The sequence below is a fragment of the Actinia tenebrosa genome, unplaced genomic scaffold (genome assembly GCF_029948245.1).
Source record: "Actinia tenebrosa isolate PJP-AT-01 unplaced genomic scaffold, QUT_ActTen_1.0 PGA_scaffold0__85_contigs__length_37466705, whole genome shotgun sequence".
Taxonomy (NCBI): Eukaryota; Metazoa; Cnidaria; class Anthozoa; order Actiniaria; family Actiniidae; genus Actinia; species Actinia tenebrosa.
Genome location: NW_028292569.1, coordinates 20,330,894 through 20,344,206, shown reverse-complemented (window position 1 = coordinate 20,344,206; position 13,313 = coordinate 20,330,894). Strand labels below are relative to the sequence as shown.

Sequence of the window (13,313 nt, the reverse complement as noted above, 5' to 3'; positions counted from 1 at the left end):
CTGTATTTTACTTCAAGATATCTTATTACCTGCCACACCTAAATTAATGCTTAAATTATTTTAAGTGTTTCACTCAGATCGTTCCATTCTTTCATGGCTTGATACTGCATTAAGCTTTGCTTTCCCGTTAAAATGTCCCTAAATCGTTTGTGAGATAAATATTATAGATGAGCACGCGGAAAAAAATATTTGTCCCTGAAGTTGAAGCTGTTGGGGGCCCAACAAGTTACGTGAAAGAGATCCCGCGCGATCAAACACTACCACGAGGCAGGCATGTGAAAAAAGAAATTGACCCTGAAATTCCAGTCGCGGGGGTGCCAAATGAAAGAACTTTCAAAATCGAGATTTTTGTTGGCTTATGGGACACGGAAAATCCAAGATTACTGTCGCTGCTCGCCTGACGGCTCGCACCAATTATTATTCAAAATAAAAAAGGTAAAAAAAAAAAAAGAATAAAGAAATGAATGAATGAACGAACGAACAAACGAAACATTAGTTGCAAATCTCCACGATTTTCATTCGTAAAATTCGACTTTGCGACGACTTGGTTTTGATCTGTCGCAGTAAAATCGCCATTGAAATTACGGAATAAGCCGCACAACAAAACATTGCGAGTGTTTACAGGGCTTTGTTAATTAAACCACATTTATGCCTAAGAGTAACGAAATATTTCATTTTCGAAAATTATTTTTATGTGCATAAAAATTTTCGTTTCATAATACTTTAATACATCAATAAAGTACCCTTTTATATTTACGATAACCTTAGCTGAGGATAAATATGAGTTTCTTTATCAAAATACTGATATTTGCGCTACTAATGACCGTCGTCCCAATTGTGCACATCGCAAAAGGTAGGCCAATAATGCATTATATCTTTACGAATTACAGTCATGAACACCAAAAACGCTGTTTAACGCCGTTTATCTACTATAATTTATATAACCACAGGGCAGGCCCGGTTTACTAAGGTACCGCCAAGTGTGTTGTACGTATCTGTTGGGAAAACTGGACGTTTTGTCTGGGACTACATAGTAGATAACAGGAAAAATAACTTTCAAGAATTCTCACCAATATGGTCATTTTATGGGCCAAATAATTCGGAATCGATAATTGGCTATGAACTCGTTTTTCTTCAAAAACAGTGGACTATCAATAACAAAACCTGTCCAAAACGATTCCTTAGTCCTACTCGTGTCAGCTTAGAAACCAATGCTACCCTTGTCATACAGAATGTTACAGTAGATGATAGCAGTACCTATGGATGTACCCTGATGCTAACAAAAAAGGACCCGGTCAGAAGTAAAGTAAAGCTTGTTGTCACAAGTAAGTTGCTAACTACTTGATAGGAAGAACGGGACGGGACGGGACAGGACGGGATGGGGCGGGATGGGAAGGGAAGTGACGGGATGAAAAACACATTAGCTAAACTAATCAAATTTATACAGCGAACAAGAGAGATAAACAATTCCGAAGGCTATTAAAACCCATGTGCGCAACATTAGAATGAAAAAGCCATCTCTGCGTTTTCCACTATGCTTTCAGTTTCATGTTGTTGTTGTTTTTTTTTCATATTTTTTTATTTCTTTTATCAACAATAATTAGGAAGCAATAATCAATTAATAACAATACTTATAAAACAATAACCAATAAACTGGATATAGTCGCTTTAAATTTATTTTCGTCGTTTAGCAAGACCTAAAATAACAATACCAACGACAAATACATCAAAAATAAGACTGATCGAGAGAGATACCCTGGAAATAAACTGTTCTGCTACTGGGAATCCAACACCCAATGTCACGTGGATAAGAATGCCTCTAGGCAATATCATTAGAGAAGGAGAAGGAGAATGTAACCGGCGGCAAGGCGCTCAGCTATGAATCAGATTGCAAGTGGTTTTGACAAAAGAATTTATTGAAAAATTCACACAACTTTACAATACTCGAAAAAAAACGGGAACAAGATTACAGGATATCTCTAATGAAAACAAGAAAAATATTTACAATGAGATAAAATAAATTTGTAGCTTATCTAAATAGCTAAAAGTTATGAATAAAATACAGTTTTGCTAGATATAAATAGAAACGGAAATACGTAAATTACGTCACAGGTAATTTGAATATTGCATACTGATTAGCAGTGTTTACAATACGCGAGTGAAAATTACTAGGTTGCAAAGTTTAATGTACAAGTCGGTAAACCGTTTAAAATGAACTAAACCAATGGAAAAAGCAATAGGAAAAATTGACTAGAGGTTAACTATGGCTTTAGGTAAGTATTTTAACCTTTGTTTATGAACAACTAAGAATTACACGGTTTACTGAACACGCGGTCGCGACAATGACCTTGAGTGTAGAGTTTAAGTAGCGAACAAATTAAAGGTTGGAAAGAAAAGGTCTTTTATCCCGCAGTTAAGGCTATTTATCGTAGTAAAAAGGTTAAACAAGCGAGTAAGGCGGTAGCGATCCTATAGTAAACGTTTTAAAGAGTTTAAAAGACAAGATACACTCAGCGTGATTACTAAATTACTACTGCGTGAATAACTTTGTACTAAATTACGCGCTAATGCGACTAGAATTACTACAACATGAAACGAATGCTTAACAAATATGTAGAAAATCTAAGCTATAAAATATAACGACTAGTTAACGATATTAACATAGATTTGTCCTAAATCTATCCTAGGTATAAGTGTAAAAGGCTTCAAAGATTCATACCTTTACATCGTAGAGAATTCCTTGTCTTGATATGTGCAACGTCTTCAAGAACTTTTACTACACTGATTTAAGCTTAGTTTGGGCCTATTTTTATGGAAAAACCTGCATTCTTAAGACCTTACACATCCTATGCAATGTTGCACGCCCTAGGCGCAAACAGGATGTCCCAAACACGAACTTACGTAAACAAGCGCCAAACCTAGGCATGACTCACTGTAATGTAATTACGTACGGAAATTATTTCTTGCTTACGCATTTTCCACGCAAACAGTTAACTAAAGAATTACATTCCTATGTGTACACGAGGCATTCCTAATTAAAATATAGATTTATGACTAAATAATTACTGTCCGAAATAGTGTCTTTTGACTCTGTCACAAGAAGGAAAAGCTACACTGAGAATAAACAACATCACAGCAAATCAAAGTGGAGGGTATGAATGTCGCGCTAGTAACAACCCAAACGAGGAACCTGTGACTATGGAAGCCGAAATAGCTGTATTGTGTAATAAGTATATTAAAATAGTGTTTATGACGGTGGTTCTAAATATAGCATATTCCAAGAGGCCACACGACAGGGTACGAATATTACGACTTTGCAGAAAAAGTGATTATATTTTGCATATAAAAAATCAGATATTATTTTACACCACATCATGTATAATTATAATTACCGGAATGCCCATGTTATTTGTTTAGGATTATATAATTTATGTAAATTATATGCTACCCCAATTAAATATAAACGTCATCTTTTTCTTATAGTTAAGCCACAGATTGACATTGAAAATTCAATTAGGACAGCTGCCTGTTTCATAGGGGAGAATATAAGCCTACACTGCGTAGCAACAGGACAACCTTTTCCACGAATCACATGGTATGGTCCACGTGGAAGCCAGATTGTTTCAGGAATAGATAACAAAACAGAAAAAAGCGTGTTGACTTTCGTAACCAAAGATAGCAGTTATTATGGAGAATACAGATGTCAAGCAGAAAATGAAGTTGGGGAGGATGAACATTTTATTAATGTCACGCAACTGAGTAAGAAAGTATTTATCTATAAATATTCATTAATGATGGTTTAATATACATTCAAATAATTTTGATCATAGCAATAACCTTAATAGAAATTTTATCAGGTTTTGGATGGATGGATGGATGGATGGATGGATGGATGGATGGATGGATGGATGGATGGATGGATGGATGGATGCATGCATGCATGGATGGATGCATGGATGGATGCATGGATGGATGCATGGATGGATGCATGGATGGATGCATGGATGAATGGATGGATGAATGGATGGATTGGCTATTTAAAAAGGACGGATGGATGAATAATTGGATCTATAGGTTGATGGGTGAATGAATGGGAGGTAGGATGCATGGCTTGAAGGATAAATCAATGAATGCAGCCTTGGGTACATATAAATAGTGAATAATTTTCGCAAATTTCCTTTTTTTTTTTACTGACATTTCAACAGTGTCCTCGAGTATAGACAGAGAAAATGGAAAGAAACCAACCACGTACCCAGGAACAGCAAAAGTCACTAAACAGGGTACACTAGATGATTTTGTAACACTTTCTTTGAACGGCATTGGAATGGCATCATAGTAAAGAGAAAGAAATGATAAAACAGAAAGGAAGAGCGACAGAACTGAAAGAGAGAGAGAGAGAGAGGGATAGATGGATTGGCTGTTTTAAAAGGATGGATGGATGAATAGATAGATCTATAGACTGAAAGGTGAATGGTTGGAGGAAAGGATGCATGGCCGGAAGGATAAATCAATGAACGCATCATACGGCTTGGGTACATGGTGAATGGGTTTTGATTTTTTTTCTTTATTTGTTCTTTTAAATTTCAACAGTATCTCCCAGTGTCTACAGGAAAAATGGAAAAAAGTCAACCTCGTACTCAGGACAAACAAAAGTCACTAAACAGGGTATACTAGATGATTTTGTAACACTTTCTTTATAAGTCGACATGATCATTTAGTGTGGCGTCGATAGAAAAGAGAGAGAAAATAATATTAAAAATAAAAAATAAAAAACAGAGAGAGAGGGACAGAACGAGCGAGGAAAAGAGAAGGAGAGAAAGAGCCGAGTATGAGTGAGCAAGAATGCCTAGTGTAGACTGTCGGGGAAAAAAGAGTCCGTTTGCATTTCAAATTCGAAAAACAAGACATGATTCTGGGCAATCTGTCGACTTAAAAGAAAAAATAACATACTCAGGTATAGTATGTTATATGAAATTGCTTAAATGAGTAAGAACATTACTATTTCTTGTCAAGCCTTTACTCAGGTTGTAATACCTAGAAGGAAACGTAACAGTCTAACACCAATCGTAGGAGGAGTAATTGCCGTAGGATTGCTGATAGCGATAGCACTTGGAATAATTTCATTTATCGTTGCCAACAAGAAATGCATATCAAAGAAAAGTAAGTATGTGTTACGAATAAAGTCATTTCATTGTGTCGCAATCGACAGAGCTCGTTGGCGAAGGAACGTTGACGCCTTATTTGCCACTTGGCGCGAAGCAAATGATTGTGCCGCAAACTGATTAACGTCCCCGAGTCTCCATCAACTCTGTCGTTTCACTTCACATAATAACATAAATATACTATACTGCATATTAATACAAATACCATATATAACGATATATTTTGTAGGAGATGAGGCGTCCAATAAGAGTGTTAATAAGTAAGTATCAATTATCGGGCGCATTAATACTAAAAATGAGAGAAACATGACCTGGGTCAGAAGACCTTTACGTGAGTTTTTCTTCTCAGTGCGAATTCACGACGCAAAACTTGTATTATACAAATATCAATTAACAATAATTAATGGCTTAGACTTTGATATTCAAGTTCTACAAATTAAAGAGCCTGTGACAAGATATGCGAGCAGGTCTGCACTGCAGGATGACTCCACATTTTACGGTTAAATTACCACTTTTATAATCGGATAACTTACAATTTTCTAATAAAAAGTTCCCTGTTATCGAAGGTCATCCTGCTTGGGAAAAATTGAAACCCAGTCGTTGATTATACTAGTAGACACCTTGTTCTTTTATAGTTCCATTGCGTACCGACTAAAATTTAGCTCTAGATCTTTAAAATAGTTTTAAGGCATAAAAACTATATATTTATTGCTAATTAGGCAGAACAGAATTGATAGATACCCATCTATCATAAATGAAAAAGACGAGAGTAAAATCCCAATCTATGCACAAATTGATGATTCATTGAAAACAAGAAACAAGGAGATGAAATACCCATATACGCCCAGGTGGATAAAAGCAAGAAAAGGGTAATGCCTTCGAATTATGTTGACGTACATTTAAGGTTTAGGTATATCAAAAACGCGTAAGATTATCAAATGCTTGTGGAAATTATTGAGCCTTTAATTGATTGTATGTCATCATGACTGAGATGAAATGCATGTGACTGAGATGAAATGCATATATGATGGACATGGAGTGGATGTTTCCTTCGATGCGACTGAAATAGATTGGATGTGACTGAGATGGATTGGATGTGTCTGGGATGGATTGGATGTGACTGAGATGGATTGAATGTGACTGGGATGGATTGGATGTGACTGGGATGGCTTTGATGGGACTGGGATGGATTGAATGTGACTGGAATGGCTTTGATGGGACTGGAATGGATTTGATGTTTCTGGGAAGTATTGGATGTGTCTGGGATGGATTGGACGTGACTGAGATGGATTGAATGTGAGTGGGATGGATTGAATGTGACTGGGATGGATTGGATGTGACTGGGATGGATTGGTATGACTGGGATGGATTGGATGGGACTGAGATGGATTGGATGTGACTGGGATAGATCGGATGTGACTGATATGAATTGGATGTGACTTGGATGGATTGGATATGACTATATAGATTGGATGTGACTGTGATGGATTGGATATGACTGAGATGGATTGGATATGACTGAGATGGATTGAATGTGACTAGGATGGGTTGGATGTGACTGGGATGGATTGGATGTGACTGGGATAGATTGGTTGTGACTGAGATGGATTTGATGGAACTGGGATGGATTGGATGTGACTGGAATGGATTTGATGGGACTGGAATGGATTGGATGTGTCTGGAATGGATTGGATGTGTCTGGTATAGATTGGATGTGACTAGGATGGATTGAATGTGACTGGGATAGATTGTATGTGACTGAGATGGATTGGATGTGTCTGGGATGGATTGAATTTGACTGGGATGGATTGGATGTGACTGAGATGGATTGGATGTGACTGGGATAGATTGAATTTGACTGGGATGGATTAGATGTGACTGAGATGGATTGGATGTGACTGGGATAGATTGGATGTGACTAAGATGGATTGGATGTGACTGAGATGGATTGAATGTGACTGGGATAGATTGGATGTGACTGTGATGGATTGGATGTGACTGAGATGGATTGGATGTGACTGGGATAGATTGAATGTGACTGAGATATATTGCATGTGTCTGGGATGGATTGGATGTGACTGATATGGATTGGATGTGACTGAGATGGATTGGATATGACTGAGATGGATTGAATGTGACTGGGATGGATTGGATGTGACTGGGATGGATTGGATGTGACTGGGATAGGTTGGTTGTGACTGAAATGGATTGGATGTGACTGGGATAGGTTGGTTGTGACTGAGATGGATTGGATGTGACTGGGATAGGTTGGTTGTGACTGAGATGGATTTGATGGAACTGGGATGGATTGGATGTGACTGGAATGGATTTGATGGGACTGGAATGGATTGGATGTGTCTGGAATGGATTGGATGTGTCTGGTATAGATTGGATGTGACTAGGATGGATTGAATGTGACTGGGATAGATTGTATGTGACTGGGATGGATTAGATGTGACTGAGATGGATTGGATGTGACTGGGATAGATTGGATGTGACTAAGATGGATTGGATGTGACTGAGATGGATTGAATGTGACTGGGATAGATTGGATGTGACTGAGATTGATTGGATGAGACTGAGATGGATTGGATGTGACTGGGATAGATTGGATGTGACTGAGATGGATTGGATGTGACTGGGATGGATTGGATTTGACTGAGATGGATTGAATGTGACTGGGATGGTTTGGATGTGACTGGGATGGATTGAATGTGACTGGGATGGATTGGATGTGTCTGGGATGGATTGGATGTGTCTGGGATGGATTGGATGTGACTGAGATGGATTGAATGTGGCTGGGATGGTTTGGATTTGACTGGGATGGATTGGATTTTGCTGGAATTGAATATAATAATATATCACTCACTCAAGTATTTCACTAATGAATACATGTCTAAAAAATATTTAATATCCATATAAATTAGACATCATTTTTGGTCCATGTGTATGTCTAGCGTCCCGGGCAAATTATTTATACTGAACTGGATGATTTCAAACGGACTGAAGAACTACCAAGAGCTATTTTCCCACCGGAATATAAAGACACAGAATATGCTGAAATTCAAGGCCTAACAAGTCAAGAAAATAATGAGCCAATCTATGAAAGGATATAAAAGAGAAATAAAAAGGGAGGAAAATAAACAAGATAAAAAGAACGAAGAGAATGAGAAACCGTAGACAATTTAGAAGAAAAAAAATAACAAAAAAATAAAAATAAAAAAAATAAAAAATGATAATAATAATAATAATAATAATAATAATAATAATTAAAAAAAAGAGCAAAATAAAGGAAAACTACAATATATGAGAAATTTATATAACAAATTATAGTTGGTTTAGTACTTTTGAGAAATAAATAAATAAAAGAAAAAGAAATAGAAATTACAATTAATTTTTAACTAATTTTTAGCACTAAATAGTGATAATTAAACAATAGGAAAAAAAAAGGATTCTGTATGAAATAGTACTAATTAGTACTATTTAATGTTCACGGTTTAAGTGCGTGCACTCTACCTCTGATCTAGTTAGTGGTGATAAGTAAACTACCATTAAGTTTCTGGAGCTCATACATGCCACTTTTAAAGACCAGTTTTATTTCGAGAGCTTTTGCACTACTAATATTTGATAGATTTTTATATTTATTTAATCAAGTTTAGTCGTTTGTGTGGGTGGTGTTGTTTGTGTGTTCGTGTATGTTGTTGTGTGTTGATAGTGGTGTCTGTTGTCGTCTCCGTCCCCAGCCGGGTTTTGCTTTTCGCTTCGTTTGAGTTTTTTAGTAATTCGTTTGTTTAGTGTGTTCTCCGTGTCTTACTTCTCCCGCGTGATCAGTCTGTTTCTCACGCACGGTGCTCTCGTTGTGCTGTCGTCCTTTTTCTCGTCTTGTGCTCAGGTGTGGTCCGTACGAGTAGTGTTTATGTACATACTCGGTGTGTTGGTCGTGTAGTTTTCCGGTGTTGTGTCCAACACGCGGCCACGCCCCAAACGAACCAGACTACGGTAGGCACCCACCCTCTCTTTTGTTTGCGTTTTTTTGTGTTTGTCAGTAATTTTTGCATTTTCATCAACTTATTTTCTTTTGTGATAAATAGATTCATGATTTGTTCGTTTTGTATTGTTCTGTATGTTTTACAGTCATTGATGGTTGCGACAATAGTTTCGTTTATTATTAGCTTTGTTCTGATATTTATCTATTTTTCTTTGGGTTCTTGTAGGGAAAGGCTTGCGATGTTTAAGTTACTGGATTATATATGGTGTGTTAGATGTTTATTTAAGTATAGAATGGTGGTTATGTAGTTTATTTTTAGAGGTGGCGGTATCGTAGCTTGTTGTTTTCTTTTTTTTTATGGGGGGAAAACTTAGAGATTGGATGTATGGAGCCAATTTTGTGGGAATAGGGGGCAATCTTGGTGGCGAGGGGAGTTTAGTTTGGTGTAGTTTTAGTGTTGATGGGTTTGAGAGAACTCGGAGTTTCCTTGAGTAGTATAGATATTTTTGTTTTTTTTTTGTGGGCAATTATTCGAGGGGGTGGTTTTTTATTGGTTATTGATCGTTGACAGCAGTTTTTAGTCTTTTATTGGGTTTGAAGATTTGTTTTTTGTGTGTGGGGGGAGGTGGGGGCTTTTGTTTTGCTATTTTGGGCCAAGCTGTCTTGGGGTTGTCTTGACTTTTTCTTCTCAAACAAATATATATTTATATATATATATATATATATACACTCGATTGCAGAAACGTTGCAGTATACATTTATACATATATCTAATTTATTCAGTATATTTAATGATATGCAAAACAGAAAAATCGCTTTATTTATTGTTTGTTTCATTCAATGACTGTCAAAATATTTTTTTCTTGTCTATTAGATCGTACAGATTACAAATCAGTTGTTTTTAAGCGTTGGAAATGGTTATTTTGCATTATGCATCTCATTAGATATACTGAATAAATTAGATATTTGTATAAATGTATACTACAACGTTTCTGCAATCGAGTGTATATATATATATAAAATTATGGCCGTTTCAAATATAAATACAAGTATATCGAAAGTATATAAGAGTCACGGCGGGATACACTCTAACGACCCCCATGCGTGAGACAAATTATAAGTTTATTTTATTGAAAATATTGCTAGTCTTAAACTTCACATTAATCTGAAACTTTTACTTATAGCACGAAACATGTACATTGTGATCGTGATCGGAGCTGCAAACAAACACCTAGTTCTGTCATAGTAAATAAATGCTACAAAGTTAACACAGTAAGATAGAAGCATAAACAAATACATATTTTCTGGTCGTTGTGTTACAATGTTATTATAATCTAAGTGACGGTCGCCGCATTGCAGCTTTATAGTTCAGCTAAATTTTGTTAAAAATAAATGCTTTACGATTATTGATAGTAGGCCATTCTGGATATGGAAACGCATCTTTTCGCGGTTTTTGTTTTAAAGCCGTTATTATGCGTGACAATCGCATCATTGATGTATAATTAGCTTTCCAAGAATTCAATAAATCGTACACGAAACAGCAGTATGATGTTCGAATTCAACGCAGGGTTTAATATGATATTTTTATTGCTTTTCAAGACATTTACTTTGCATGTTCTGCTACTGAAGGTGTTCGGAAGGTTCTTTGTTACTTTCTTGGTCATAAAATCAGGTATTTTGCAAGCTTTTACTTGTATATTTACAATATGATGCGTGCAAAGATCGCTTAATTAAACAGATCTAGATCTACGGGGGAGTCCCCGACGCTTATTATACATTCAAAGATATAACTAGCTAAAAACTAGTGTGAGCCTACCTTGCTCTCATTGGTTTCTTTTGTCTTATTCTATCATATATACACTCCTTTCTACCACTTCTTTCTCTTTTACTCCGACGAAGGACTAGCGTCCGAAACGTCAGTAAGTTTTTTCATCTTTTCACGGTGTATAATTTACCTTTTCATCATTATTATACATTCATGTGATATCACATGTCAATCGCCTGCAACTTAAATAGGCAAGCACGTGACTGTCATAAAAATGTATTATATACAAGTAAACCAAGGGCGCTAGGACAGACGGATTGGGTTTTAAATATGTGTGATTGTTTCAGTTATTCGTAGATTTCTAATTGAATTGATATATGTTTGTTTCTAAATGGATACTAAATAGTGTTCACTTATCTTTAAAAGTAAACGTCCTTTCCAACCAACGGTCTTTCTGGTTTGAATCAGCTGTACGTTCTGAGTATTCGAGTTGTTTACCGCTGCACTATCCGTGCCAAGCAGCGCCGGCGTCGCTTTGTTAGCGATTACTTTCCTTTAATAAGTTAGTCAAGTTTACCTTTCGAACCAGAAATAACCACTCAGATCGAAAGAAGTGCTATTTCTCAATGATGGGGTAAAATTTAGAGGCTTTATTTCACGTTTCAATTATTTTATTGAAATTTTTGACGAATCCCCATACATTTTCTTATAACATGACACCACAGAAACTAAGCTTGGGCTACCTGTACTTCAACCCGCTTTGGTTCTCCGATGTATCCCCCGGACGCAACTCAATACGCGGTTCTCAGAATTATAGAAGGATCTACGAAAACAAAAAAATCCTGATACTATGATCTATCTCTCGCATAATGTTGAATAAAAATACCGCAATATTGTTATATTATAGTAATGTTATGCTATTGCCAATATATATTATATTTAAAAGGATATTTTTGGTGAATTTCAGCCGTCTTCTGTATGCTACTAACTCATCTTCTCAAACATTGTTTACGTTTTGGCTACATTATCCTTTCTAGACGTTTCGCTTCGTACTATGTAGTTTACATTTCAAAACAAAATCAGATTTCCAAAGAAACTTTTTATCTTCTTCAGGTCTTTATATTTTTCAAGATTTACTGCTAACCTTGTTATATTTCCTTGGCCAAATCAACTCTACATGATTGTTTTCAAGTTGTGTCAAGACATATTTTTCACGGCTCATAATTCTGACCCAAACTGAGTACTAATAACATGGATACATCGAAAGAAGTTTACTTCAGTACATCATTATTTTCGACACAGAGCTTAATACCGTTTTAAACACTTCAGTAAGTTTAGCATATGTGGAAAACAGTAAAGAAATCGAGTATAAATGTTCTAGACATTTAGTCTTGGCTGCTATCAATGTGAATTATGAATACAATTTATAGCGATGCGGAAACGAACGCATGCATGAATACGAAGCTCAGATCGCTTTTTATAATGTTCTGCTTATTTCGTTTAATCATTTTTCGCAAGTTCTAACCTCAGTTTCAAGCTCAGTTTCATTTTTTTTTTTAGCGTTTTCCAAGAAATACTTAGGGCGTAAGTCGTAAGAGTGTCTTATTTCCATATTGTCACAGATATCAACACTACTGACGTCAAGCTGCTTTCTTCAAAGGGAAAGGGCATGAACCGGAATATAAACAACAAGCCCATATCACTTCGAAAGCCATGATGTTTCGGCCCGCGTTATCTATTTATTGTGTGGCATTGCTGAATAAAGAATTTTGGTCTTGCTGTGGTAATGATTGGGTCTCGTGTATTTTGAAAATGAAATGTTTTACATTTTCCCATTGCATGTGATTGGATTAGGTCCAAAACTCTGACAGATAAATGACACGCATGTCATTTATACTTTATCTATTTTATCTATTTTATCTATTGTTATCTCATTTTATCTATTTTATCTTTTACATATCTAACATTTAGCGACTTATCTACTTTATCTACTAGCTTTATCTACTTTATTCTACTTTATCTACTTTAATTCTACTTTATTCTACTTTATCTACTTTATCTACTTTATCTACTTTATCTACTTATCTACTTTATCTACTTTATCTTACTACTTAATCTACTTTAAATCTACTTTTATCTACTTTATCTACTTCTCTTTATCGACTTTAATCTACTTTATCTAGAAACTACCTCCTACTACTACTAACTCTATATCTCTCTACTGCTCTCTACTCTCTCGCTCTACTCTACTCTTCTATATTGCTCTAACTCTCTCTACTACTATCTACTCTACTCTGCTACTAACTTATCTATCTCTCTCTAACATGGCTAACTACTACTAACATACTCTAACTATCCTATCTAACTACTCTTCTCTACTCTCTAAACTCTACTCTCT

At 35.9% G+C, this 13,313-nt stretch overlaps 2 protein-coding genes across 3 annotated transcripts in view; both read left to right on the top strand.

The window, feature by feature from the left end:
* Positions 1 to 745: 745 nt before the first annotated feature.
* Positions 746 to 5,972, top strand: LOC148913700 (uncharacterized; the record flags this gene model as incomplete). The annotated part of the gene is given in 8 exon segments (XM_089035500.1): positions 746 to 853; positions 951 to 1,325; positions 3,484 to 3,759; positions 4,206 to 4,280; positions 4,591 to 4,665; positions 5,014 to 5,160; positions 5,392 to 5,422; positions 5,882 to 5,972. Coding segments are annotated over 8 exon segments (1,143 nt in total), but the record flags the coding sequence as incomplete, so codon positions are not given.
* A 4,214-nt stretch (positions 5,973 to 10,186) lies between these two features.
* The window catches only part of LOC148913684 (uncharacterized), a 169,897-nt gene continuing 166,770 nt past the window's right edge, over positions 10,187 to 13,313 (top strand). Inside the window, exon 1 of one of the 2 annotated variants that reach the window (XM_089035183.1) lies at positions 10,187 to 11,065. The gene's annotated coding sequence lies outside the window, so the exon portion shown is untranslated. Of the gene's footprint in view, positions 11,070 to 13,313 lie in introns of both variants that reach the window. The other variant, XM_089035178.1, reaches the window with a different exon arrangement.